Source organism: Rana temporaria, chromosome 2 (genome assembly GCF_905171775.1).
Source record: "Rana temporaria chromosome 2, aRanTem1.1, whole genome shotgun sequence".
Lineage (NCBI taxonomy): Eukaryota > Metazoa > Chordata > Amphibia > Anura > Ranidae > Rana > Rana temporaria.
In genome coordinates, this window is record NC_053490.1 from 229,915,367 (window position 1) to 229,928,406 (window position 13,040).

The 13,040-nt window shown below is 41.2% G+C and overlaps 1 protein-coding gene across 2 annotated transcripts in view; it reads left to right on the forward strand.

Moving 5' to 3' along the window:
• Positions 1-13,040, forward strand: part of OFD1 (OFD1 centriole and centriolar satellite protein) — an 85,121-nt gene that overhangs the window by 63,541 nt on the left and 8,540 nt on the right. For both annotated transcript variants that reach the window (XM_040336529.1, XM_040336530.1), the window contains exons 19-21: positions 1,851-1,970; positions 7,159-7,298; positions 10,005-10,208. In XM_040336529.1, the coding sequence (XP_040192463.1) occupies positions 1,851-1,970; positions 7,159-7,298; positions 10,005-10,208 (464 nt within the window). The remainder of the gene's footprint in view (positions 1-1,850; positions 1,971-7,158; positions 7,299-10,004; positions 10,209-13,040) is intronic.

The window sequence follows — 13,040 nt, forward strand, 5'->3', positions numbered from 1 at the left end:
ACCCAAACACTAACCCTGGCGTTGACCTAGATCAATCCTTTGATCCAGGCATTTATTTTATTATTATTTTAAAAAAATGCAATGCATCTCTCTCCATTCACAGAGAGAGAAAACATGTGGGGAGGGCTTCACAGCGACTGATCACTGTGATAGCCAATCGGAGGCTATCGCAGCGATCAGGTGACCCAGAGTCGGGAGTTACGGGCCTCACGGTGAGACCCCGGTCTCTGCGCGGCGCGCTCCCAGAACAAAGGGAGATATGCAAATATGCACCCCCATGGCCAAAAGCCCAGTGCAGTGGGACCCCATATTTGTGTGATGTTGGTGTAAAGGGGTTAAAATCGAGTTGAAAACGTAAAAAGAAAAGGGTTTGTTTATAGCTGGAAAATATTTGTTTTACTACTGCAGTGTTTTTTCGATTATCTTTAAATGAACACAGATTTAGTTTTACTTTTGTTAAAATTTTGTCTTTGAGCCTTATTAAAAAGGTTTGACTGTTGCTTCATATGCCCCCCCCCCCCCCCTTCCAACAAGACATCTGCCTGCATATGACATGTTATGCAAAATCCCATATAAATATATAGCATCCCCATCTCAAATTATCATCCAAACCGTCCACTCTGCTCCTCCCAAGACCTCCTGCTCTCTAGTTCCCTTGTCTCCCCCTCCTATGCATGCACCCAGGACTTCTCCTGAGCTTCTCCCATCCTATGGAACTCCCTTCCCAAATCTTCTCAGCTATGTCCTACTCTGACCGCCTTTGGTGATCCCTGAAAACTCCTTTCTTTATGGAAGCCTGTCCTGCCACAACCTAAAAACTTGTATCTGCTCCATCAGCATATGCCCCCATAATTATTACCTTTTGTATCACTTGATCCTCCCTTTTAGCATTGTATCTGTACATTGTAAAGCGCTGCACAAACTGTTGGCACTATATAAATCGTGGACATTTTGCAACAGTTTCTTACTGTATATGGTTAATATTACTAATATTTGTATATCTTCTTGTAAGTCGATGTAACCAGTAAGGAGAGGAAATTACCCTGTGACTAATCCACTAATAGCAATAATACTTCCACTGGCGGTAATGATGGATTTTATGATTTTTGCTATGATTATATGAAATAATTATTATCATATATTTTTTTTATTTAGCTCCAAGTAATTGACCTTCGTTATTCTAGGTCACTTCCGGCTTTATTTTCTTCGGCATCAGGCAAGCCATTTACTACCCACCCTGTCACAGGGTTGAGTTGATGTCTTTGCGCTTTTATTTGTATTTTATTTTTATAAATCACTTTTTACAATAGAAGACTTCCCAGAAAACGGCATATTTGAATGATGGATAACTTTCATTATGCTTCTGAATTGTGCTTTTTCCATTGAATTCTTTGGTGGAGTAGGGATGAATTTATTTTGTAGTTCTCATGTGCCAGATACATCCATTGTACTAACCTATACGTTTCTGCTGCACATACTTTGATAGCGCCCTGGTTAGTTCTTTTTCTGGGAATTTATTCCTCATTTCCATTTCTAAAAAGAAAAGGCAACGTTGAGGGAGTTATTTTTACAGTTCAAGTGGCGAGCAGTTCTAGGAAACATTTCGGCACTGGACATCTATAGGCAAACGTATGTGTTTGGAAATCATTCTCCCTCTCCATGATGGTTCAGTGACGGCAATGTTAATGAAGAGAGAGAGAAAATAGAATGAATCTATTTTTCTGCTTCTATAGAATTGATCCTAATGCTGCATAGTGTGTGAACTCAGTCATTCCCAGACAGTTCTGCCAGGCTTTGAGCTAGAAGATAATGGGATCATTGTTTAACTGTCCCCCTCCTCTTTCCCGCAGACCAAGAGGACATACCAGAGCAGCTTGAAAGTGACTTGTCGCATCCATCTGAGGACTCTGTCCATGATATTCGTGTCACTGCAGATGTGCCAGTGGCAGCTACTTCAGTACATGACTCATGTAAGTTAAGGCATTGTATTTTACTTTGCAAGTCTTGTGAAAACGAGCATTTTTTACATCTGCAGTTCCCGCTAAGGTTCGATGAACATGGTGCACTACTCTGATTGATGAGCCATTTGCCAATGATCACTTGTCAGGGCAGTGGGGCAAAATCTTTGTAAAATACAGGGCACGACAACGATGGCATCAACTCGCTCTTAACTCGCTCTGCTTGCTACTTTTATGGAATTCCACTGGTACTACATATGTCTACTCTGGGGTTGATTTACTAAAATTGGAGCACTCTGCATCTGGCGCAACTGTGCATGGTAGCCAATCAGCTTCTAACTTCAGTTTGTTCAAATAACCTTTGACTATAAAACCTGGACACTGATTGGTTTCTATGCAGAGCTGCACCAGATTTTGCATGCTCTAGTTTTAGTAAATCTCCCCCTCTGTGTTGACTGTGTGTACTATGATTATTGCCTTGGACATAGAGCAGTTTTCTTACTGAATACATTTATATTACGAGACAAATTCTATGCCCTGATGTCATACCATGTCTTGTGTTGGTCTAAAAAATTATTAATAACAAAAAAAAAAAACATCTTTGCCATTTAAAGGGGTTGTAAAGGAAAACATTTTTTTATAATAAGCATCCTTTACCTGCAGACATTGCTCTTTTCACTTCCTCATTATTCGTTTTTGCTCAGAAGTTGCTCTATTTCAGGGATATGCAATTAGCGAACCTCCAGCTGTTGCAAAACTACAAGTCCCATCATGCCTCTGCCTCTGGGTGTCAAGCTTGTGGCTGTCAGAATCTTGCTGTGCCTCATGGGAGTCGTAGTTCTGCAACAGCTGGAGGTCCGCTAATTGCATATCCCTGCTCTATTTCTTCTCTCTTCTGTTCACTTCCTGTTTGTCTGATTGTTACCGACCACCGTGATGGGAGGCTTTACTGCGGTGGTCAGTAACGTGCTCACCCCCTCCTGGGAACTACATCTGTGTGGCAGGATGCTCTCTACATGTTAGAGACTTCAAGGAGGTGTGAATTACTGGGTGTGCCGCAATGCATACTGGGAAATGTAGTTCTTACATGAACGAGCGCCGCAAACCAGGAAGTGAATGAGAGAACAGAAACTAGAATGCCGGAGGTGATATAGATGAAGGAATTTAATAGGTATTTACTCGTTTTTTTAACAGAATCATTACACTATTCTGTCTGTCTACCTTGCAGACATTAATTTTAGGCAAAAAAATGTTTTCCTTTAGTGACCCTTTAAGACCTTTATGCACACTGGACGTTTTTACAGCAGCTGTTTTTGGCAGTAGACATTTTTTTCTACAGTCAATAAACTCTCCATCATGTTATCCTATGTGTCCATGCACATATAGGTTGTTATCTGCAGTTTTGGGCAGTGGCGTATTTGAGCAGTAAAATCCCAAAACTAGTGGGTTCTGAGAGATGTTTTTTCAGTTGTAAAAACACTCGCTGATAAACGCTCAAAAACGTCTTCAGCAAAAAACGCTATTGAAAAAAAGTTGAAAAACTCACTGCAAAGCTACTGCCATTTTTCTAACAAAGTATCCCGCTTACAATACGCCAACCAGCACAGAGACAAGCCTCAAACCTTCTGGCACAAAGTCATTTGGAGTGATGAGACCAAAATGTAGCTTTTTGGCCACAACCATAAATGCTACATTTGGAGAGGCGTCAACAAGGCATATGATGAAAGGTACACCATTCCTACTGTGAAACACGGAGGTGGATCTCTGATGTTTTAAGGATGTGTGAGCTACAAAGGCACAGGAAATTTGGTCAAAATTTATGGCAAAATGAATGCAGTATGTTATCAAAAAATACTGGAGGAACATTTACATTCATTAGCCAGAAAGCTGCGCATGGGATGTACTTGGACATTTCAACATGACAATGATCCAAAACACAAGGCCAAGTCAACCTGTCATTGGCTACAGCAGAATAAAGTGAAGGTTTGGAGTGGTTCAATATCATTGAAACATATAAAGAAGAAAGGAGGGCGCACCGACCTTGTGCATTACCAAAAGTAAAATGTATTCAAAAATGTAACAGCAGTCATCATACTCGCATACAAATGTGATAAAAGAGCTTGTAAATACAACAGTAAGTTTAATTTTTTCTCTAAAATCGGCAGCGGAGGAACAGATGGTATCGCAAAAATGGCTTGCGTGTTTCGAGGGAGGACCCTCTTCCTCTGAGCTAAAGCGTTAAATGACTAGCCTCCTCTAGTTATATCGTATCTTTTGCAGGGGATGTGTAGTGTGGGGATAAATGGGCAGGCACTAAACTCCTCAGCATGGTTCAGCAGGGTTTCTTTTACCACCTCATAACCGCAGAGGACCACCACCACCGGCTCCATCAACTTCCAGATAGTGAACATTGAGCCATATTTTTGGCTGATCAAGGTGTAGTTTGTATCGGCCATAAGCTGATTTATATACTTCGGGGTGCCCAAGAAAGGCAGTGGGGTTGGTTCAGGAGGCAGAGACTTGTACCGTCTATGCCAGGGGTGTCAAACTCCATTTCATTGTGGGACGCATCAGCATTATGATGGCCCTCAAAAGGGCCGGTTGTATCTGTAACATTAGATGTCCAACGCAGCCCCTCCCCTTACATTAGTTGTCAAGAGCCACCCACCATCAGAAGTTGAGTCCCCCACCCTCCTTTACATCACAGTGCACCCCTCCTTACCTTATTCTGCTCCTGGGAAGAAGATGGATGCATTGCTTGAAAGCAGAAAGTACAAGGTCTGGAGAAGGACCAAAGGAGAGGTGTGAGGGCCACATGAAATGGCCTGGAGGGCCAGATCAAACTACACCTTGCTCAGCCAAAAATATGGCTTTATGTTCACTATCTGGAAGTTGATGGAGCCGGTTGTTTGGTCTTCTTTATCCCCACACTACACATCCCCAGAGAAGCATATGCGATAACTAGAGGAGGCCAGTCATTCGTTGCTTTGGCTCTGAGGAAGAGGGTCCTCCCTCGAAACGCGTAAGCCATTTTTACAATACCATCAGTTCCTCATTAATGTCCAGTCCAGGTTGCTGATTTTAGAGAAACGATTCAACTTGCTGTTGTATTTACAAGCTCTTTTATCACATTTGTATGCGAGTATGATGACTGCTGATAAATTTTACTTTTGGTAATGCACAAGGTCGATGTGCCCTCATTTCTTCTCTATATGTTTCAGCTCTAAGGATACCCATTGTTCTGAGGAGGGCAGCAAGACCAGTGACATTCCACATATAAAACCAAAGGGTTGGTCGCTCCACATATTTATAGTCTAAGACTAAGCCCCCCCTGTTGTACTCAATATCATTGAGCCACTCTGGGGAGATCTCAAGCGTGCAGCTCATGCAAGACAGCCCAAGAATTTACAGGAACTGGAGGCTTTTTGCCAAGAGGAATGAGCAATTTTCTGAGAAGATCATCTGAGAAGATAAAGAGCCTCATCCACAAATGACTTCAAGCTGTCTTAAAGGGGGCAATACAGGGTATTAAGAACCTGGGTATGTAAACTTTTGTTTAGGGTCATTTGGGTAGTTGCTGTTTTGATTTGATAATAAATGGCTTCAGCCAAACACACTAACCATGAGTGAAAGAGTTTTTGCGTTATTCGTATTCTCTGAAAAATTGTTTAAGAAATCCTAAATTCTGCCATGATATGTAAACTTATGAGCACAACTGTATGTGCTTTTGTTCAGATTTCATGACTGAGGTTTACAAGTACTTTAAAAATTCTGATCCGGATCAATCATGTCACAAAGTCACAAAATGGGGGGTGTTTTAGTATAATTTCACACCAGCCTTGTCTACTCTGCTCAGTAGGGAATCCATGAACACATACCCTGCTGGGTCAGGGCAGAACAAGATGGGTGCCACTTTTGTGACATCCAAGTTGTTTTGTTTTTTGTCCGTATTTTTACAGCAGACCATTTCGGATCTTTGGGATGGCCGATAGAAAAAGAACTTGCTTCTCTTTTGCAAAAATCATCTAATGTCTGTGGATAGCTTCACACTCTACCCAGGATATATGCTGTATGTAGGCTCAGATCCTGTAAGGCTTAGGCTCTTTCACACGTGCGGACCGTTTTTTTTAGATCAGTTTTTTATCATCCGTTGTCATCAGTTTTTCATCCGTTGTCATCAGTTTTTCATCAGTTTTTCATCCATTGTCATCAGTTTTTCATCAGTTTTTCATCCGTTGTCATCAGTTTTTCATCCTTTGTCATCAGTTTTTCATCCGTTGTCATACGTTTTTCATCCGTTTTTTTTTTTTGTTAGAACTTTATTTTTATTACATATTTTGATGAAAAACGGATGTTAGCAGATCGGATGTTAAACGGATCGTCCGCTAACATCTGTTTTTCGTCCGTTTCGTTTTTTTGACAGAAAAAAAATAGGGATTTCTTCCGTTCAAAAAAACGGAGCTTAACGGAGACGGATGTTAACGGACGTTAGCGGATGCTCATCCGCTAACGTACGCTATCCCATTGGAAAGCATTGCAGTCCGTAAACGGACATATTAGAAAACGGAAGAACGGTCCGCACGTGTGAAAGGACCCTTACAGAAGTATATGTCCATGGTTATAGGTTGGAACTCTATGTAGCCTTGCTGAAAATATTTTTCCTAATGGTGACTTCTGAAGACTTGGCCTGCAGACAACCTCATTATAGAAAATAACAAAATGAGTAAAGGAGTGTCACTGGATATAGAAACATAAAAGGAATCTTGAGTTCTCCTGCAAGCCACATATTTAAACAGGAGTTAATGTTGTGAGTTGCTGGTTGGATTGTTTTGAGCATAGCCGCTACCAGCCTGGTAGATGTAGGACCAGCAGGTAAAAGAAAGCGGTCATGCATTGTAAATTCTGGTACATTTATGTTGTTTATATTGCCATGGGGGATAAATGTAGGCTGTCTTGGTGGTTGTGAAAAATACCATTGGACTTCGCTGTCTTTTGGCTTTGGTACTTTCTTATCCAGTAACCTGTAGCAAGTATGCAGCAAGTGATGTCGGAACTCCAGATCCAGCTTGTAGCCAAAGGATCAGCATGACAGCCACACAGATAACAATCTGTATTTTTTTTTGTGATGGTTTCTTTTATTCATTGGTAACAAACCTGTGATCACTGCAGCTGCAAAATGTTATTTTTTTTTTTCCTTCAGTGAGAAGTGGAGATAAAACAGAAAATCAGAGCCATAGCAAACATGTAGAGGAAATTAGACAGAGTTTCCCTCAAGAGTACAAAGTTGAAGATCAGAGAAAGAGTCCCGAAATCCTTGAGAAATCTGATTATAAGCAGGAGGTAATGAAATCACTTTACAGTATTAAACACTTCAAAGGTTGAGTATTCGACTCCATTTTTTTATGTATTAGACGGTGCGCGCTTTTTGTAAGCTTTAAGTCTATGTGCAAATTATGAGTTAAAGTTTATATAGAAAAAAGTTATATGTTGCAACTTAATCAAAAAAAACTAATTGTATTCTATCTATCTATCTATCTATCTATCTATCTATCTATTTTATATATATTCTCTATCTGGTGATCCTGCCAGTAAGACCTTTCTCTTCCTAGAGTAGCAATGCTCACCTACTGTACTGTATCTATCACCCTAGGTTTCTATCTAGATTTGGACTGCAAACATCTTAGGCCGGCCTTTAGATGGTTTGAATCTTGGCTGGTTCAGCAGGAACCGGGGCGAGATTCAAACCATGTGTGGGCAGGCTAAATGTGCCCCAAGTTGATCGATCAACTTTGGTAAACCAGCCTGCCTGATTTTCTTTGCGATTATCGCTAGTGGTTATAACAGCCGCTAGCAATGATCACTGTCTTCTCCCAGTGGGGAAGGCTTCCCCTGCCCGGATCAGACATTTGCTCGGCAGGAGGGATTCCCTTGTCAGCACTGTCTATGTTGATGGGGGAATCGTGCAAATTGCTTTCCTACAACACGCGGTTGCAGGGAAGAAATTTGCACAGTGTTTGGCCTGCCTTACCCTGTCCCCATCTCCATTGCATGGGGAGAAAGCGTTGAGTAGTTCACAAATGACAGCTTGGAAAGCTGATAACAAATTTGAGATATCCATTCAGTACACAGGAAGTTACAAGGAGACTGGATGTCTATTGGGATCAACAGATTTTTTTACTTGCTGCGTATATATAATTAAAATGATACAGTACAACCTAAAAAAATGCAGCCACCACATCTAAGCCTGGTAATATATTAAATTTTTGTTATTTGGGTTTACATATACCTTTAGCTAAAACAATGTCTCTTTAATGTGAACCTGCACAGGTTCTTAAAGTGGTATTAAATCCAATAACAAATATTTATTATATTGCAGCCTACCATTACTTAGATATGATGACTGCATTTGTTTTTCTTTTTTGAGGCTTTGTTTTTCTATATTTCACCTATTAATCCGCCCAGTAAGTCTGTTGTTGTTTTTCAACCTTTTTTAACAGACCAAGCTATCCAGCAAAAGTGGCCAAAATGTTAGAGACAAACTTTTTAACACTGACAGGGGTGGTTGCAGTGGTCAGCTTTTATTCCTTTATCCGAAAAAGAGAAAAACTGCTGTAACTGCTTAAAAAAACTGTTGGCTGGAGTTGGACTTTAATTTACTAGTCAAGTTCATTTCAGTCTGCTAGTGCAGTGTTTCTCAACCCCAGTCCTCAAGACACCCCAACAGGTCATGTTTTCAGGCTTTCCATTATTTTGCACAGGGGATTTGATCAGTTTCACTGCCTTAGTAATTACCACAGCCGTTTCATCTGAGGGAAATCCTGAAAACATGACCTGTTGGGGCGACCTGAGGACTGGAGTTGAGAAACCTTGTGCTAGTGCATCAAACACACTACCCTCTTCCAAGATTCACAATGCTTCTGTTGAAAGATATCTCTGTTGCCCATACTCCTGCAAGTGCCTCTAGCACTGCAGACATGATATAAAGCTACAAGGCTGTAGGTACAGAAGTATACCAGGAAGTGCACTGCTATTTTTGATGAGTGACGTGGCAAAAGGTACATTATTCAGGGTGTTACTTGGGCATACTTACAATTTCTACTTGTTCCCAATAGCATCGCATATCCTCACATTTTGAGTCTACAGATTTTGTATCTACATTTTAAAATTACTTTTAAACCTTTAATACCTTCTACCCTAGTTGTGTGGTGTAGGCTGAGAGTGCATAATAAATAACGAACAGTTAAAGTGAAACAAAAAATAAATAGAAAATGAGTGAAAATGGTGCAACAATGCCCTTAAAATGATCAAAAATGGTGAGGCCTATACACTAGTATCCAACCAAGGTACTCCCTGCATGGAGTTTGCATGCTTCCTTGGATTTCCTCCTATGCTCCATAGACTGTGGTAAGTTAGTTGGCTCCTGGCTAATTTGACCCAAGTATGTATGCATGCATGCATGTAAGATAGGGACCTTAGATTGTAAGCTCTTTGAGGGCATGGACTGAGTGCACAATTGGTAAAATGCTAGCTCTATTTGAGTAGCTAATGAGCGTAGAAAAACTTATTTTGTTTACATTTTAATTACTACTGGACATATTAGTCACACCTTGTAGTACTAACCCATAGGTGTGAGTACTTCTTCATACCTCTTACCCTCTTGTTCCTCTAGTAAGGATGAGCTCTGGCGTGTTCGCATAGTACACGTGCAGAGCCCGCCAGGAATTGTGCACGGCGCTGCACTAATCACAGCCTGGGAGACATTGTCCCGATGCTCGGCTGCAGGGATCGTGAAATGTCTCCCTGGCTGTGATTAGCGCATCGCCGTGCACACTTCCTGGTGGGCTCTGCATGTGTACAATGCGAACACGCCAGAGCTCATCCTTGGCCTCTAGCAGATATCTGCTCAGAATGGCTGCATGCAGAAGTTCTCAGGTTGTGTGTTGGAATGCTCAGATTCTAAGTTGTCAAATTTGCCTTACATCCTGTGTGTTTTTGATTAGTAGATAATATTCTAAAATAATATCTTGGTGTGCCTCGTATTCTAAGATCTCTGTAGCAGATTCTAAAACATCCCAAGAAGAAGAAGAAGAAGAAGAAGAAAATTCAAGAGCAAGGTTACCAGAACAAGAAGATACAATAGTGAGAGGGGCTGAAGAAAATGCCAGACTAAGTACTTCCGAAGAGGAAAATCCCCTGAACAAGTACATGCAGTTACTTCTCCAGAATCGAGCAGAAGAAAAGCCCTACAAGGTGAGCTGCAGACACAGATACTTTGTTATATACACATACATGGTTAATGCAAAGTCCTCAATCCATGACACTCGCCCTATTGTACGTTGTAGTGAGCTAGTTACTAATACAGGGAAAAATGATAGGCACAAGATGAGGCAGCTGCCATTTCTCTGCACTTTATAGATAGATATTTCTAAGAACAGTGTCCTATACATTTTAAAATCTAGCAACAATGGTAGTGTATTGGAGCAGTAAATATGCCTTTTTTATGTTCTGTTTAGTTTATAACTGTATTTTTCATCCTTTGAGGGCCTCAGCTTGATGCTTAAAGTGGATGTAAACCCTCACATATAACCAGTGAAGTCAACAGCTTCAGATGTGCTTTGGAGAGAGATAAGAAAACACTACAGATATATGTGCCCAGCTCAAATGTTCATGAATTGGGTTTACATCCACTTTAACCAAGGGTTGTACTGACACCCAAAAAACAAATGGACACTAGGCACATAGTAAACCAAAGTCCAGCCCCCAAGAAGCTATAACACCTCCCACCAGCTTGGTTTTGCTTGGGGTCCTTAGGAAGATGGATGTTTCTTTTCTTTCTGCTGTATTTTTTGCTTGAATTAGAAGATGTTTCTACTAACAGCAGCAGTTAATGGATTCAGGCTGGAGTTTGGAATTCCTGGACATTTCTCTAGTTGGCCAACGAGCTCAGGTTTTCCCAGGCTATTGGGTATACTAGTGTTCTGTCTGTTGCAGTCGGCACTGACTACACATTTTGTATTCCAATTTTTTTAATTTTTTTTGTTAGGGTTACAACTACAAAATAAAAACCGTTAATCATAGGCAATTGAAACATAGGCATGGCCTGCACCTTGACTTAACACTATATCCCAAATAATGCTACAGTAAGTGGATGAAGCGCATACAGGAAAAATATACAAACAGCAAAGGTGCTTGAAATGCGTAACAACCCCATGCAAAGCCTTGTCCTTCTGCAGATAGGCAGCGCACTTCCACCCAATGACACAATGACTAAGGCAGATAACTCGCCATCCAGGCATCTCTCAGTGTAAATCTATGTTGCATAAATATGTAATCGAAGGAAAAAAAAGGGGGGTAGATATAATTCAAGCACTGGGGCTACCTTTGTTTCACATTAAAATCTGGATACCCAATGGCTGTGCACAGCAGACTGCGATCTCCGTCGTCGCAAATGAACCCTGGTCATGAATGCCCAGCCCCCTTTTGTCCAACCTAAACAGTTCCATAGATAACCTATCTCGTCTGTGTCTATGGCATGACTTGTCTGTATGGATCTGTAGTCCTAAAATTAATCCAACATGCCCAAGTTGTCTTAGAGGACATTCAGTCTTGCGAATTATGAAGAATCGTTTTTTCCATTTCTTCTGTTCAGTCTCGAGAAACAATCGCGTAAGCCTGAAGGCCATGTATCCAGCCAATGAGCTAGTATACACATTCTGGTGGCATTTATCATATGGACTGCTTGTGATTTCTTGTAGGTCCAAAATGATTGTTTGTTTATTAAAGTGTAACAAATATTAGAGTGAAGTAAAGGCCAAAGAATCACCTGTCACCTAGAGGGATTGTCTTGTAAACTCTTCGCCAATAATCAGAAACCCAGGTTGGCGAAGAGTATATGTGAAAGAAGGAACCCTCCTCTTCCAGGCATCGCCAACACTGGTCTTTGTGAAACATCAAGTGCATGCGTTCACACTCCTCATCCTCCAGTTTACAGTCAATGTTTCCCATTTCCCATGCTGAGCATGTTTGGTTTAGGGAAGCCTTGTGCCTTCTGCATTTCTCAAAGATTCCAGGTAAACCCTCAGCCGTTTTTGATTCCTTTTTTCATCCCTGGGGACTTGTTCTTCTTCCTGTCTTTAAGCAAAGGAATTTTCTTCAGTTATGCAAGGAGTTATGTCTCAGTTGGTCCATCTTGTAGCTCCATGTGACTAGAGATTTAAAATGCTCACCACCACCTTTACTAGCAGCTTCTGACACAGATGCCTCATAGCTCTCATTCTGACACTGCACGCATCCTTGCATAGAGAAAAGCCTAGGCCTATATTTAGCTGGCAGGTTAAATCTCTTAACTTGGAGTTGGCAGATGCTGGTGTCGGCTTATTATTTGCGTTGTTCAGATGATTGTTGCTAGCATCTGACTGGTGCTGGAAGCTGTTCGACTTATGCCTCAAGAAACCCCTTTTCTTCTGTCCAGATCCACAGTGCATTCTATCTCAAGCTGTACTTGGTAAAGCAAGCATGTAAGAAGGCCATTTTAAGCCTGCCTTTAATGGGAGGCAGTCTTTTCAACTCTTTTGATAGACAGAATCATTAGTAACGCTTCGATGAGTAGATGCATTTACCCAGACACAGAATCTAAGGATTAATAGCGTAGGTCGACAGCTTCTTATTGTGCATCAACATTTTCCCTTTGTTCCTCTAAGTCAGGTTCCAGTTCCTGAACCCACAAACCTTCTTCTATCTCCTTGGACCAGGTGGATTCTAAACACTGGCAAACCAGGAGATCCAATCCTGCATACAATTCCGCCGCCATAACAAGTTTGCCTGAAAGGTTTTTGAGTAATCATCATTGTACTGTAAGGTTGTTTTGCCCAAGGTTGTCCCTGCTTTTCACCTGAATTTGGATTTTGTTTCAACTTCCCTGTGCCTGATTCTGGTTCAACTCAAGCAGATCTTTCTCCGTTGCCTGGATATGGTGAGGGCTGTCTGGGTTTACTTTTCTGCCACTACTTCCTTTAGACAGAATCTCTTTCTGTTATTCCAGATGGACCTAAAGGAGGATATCATGTTTCCAAATCCACTATT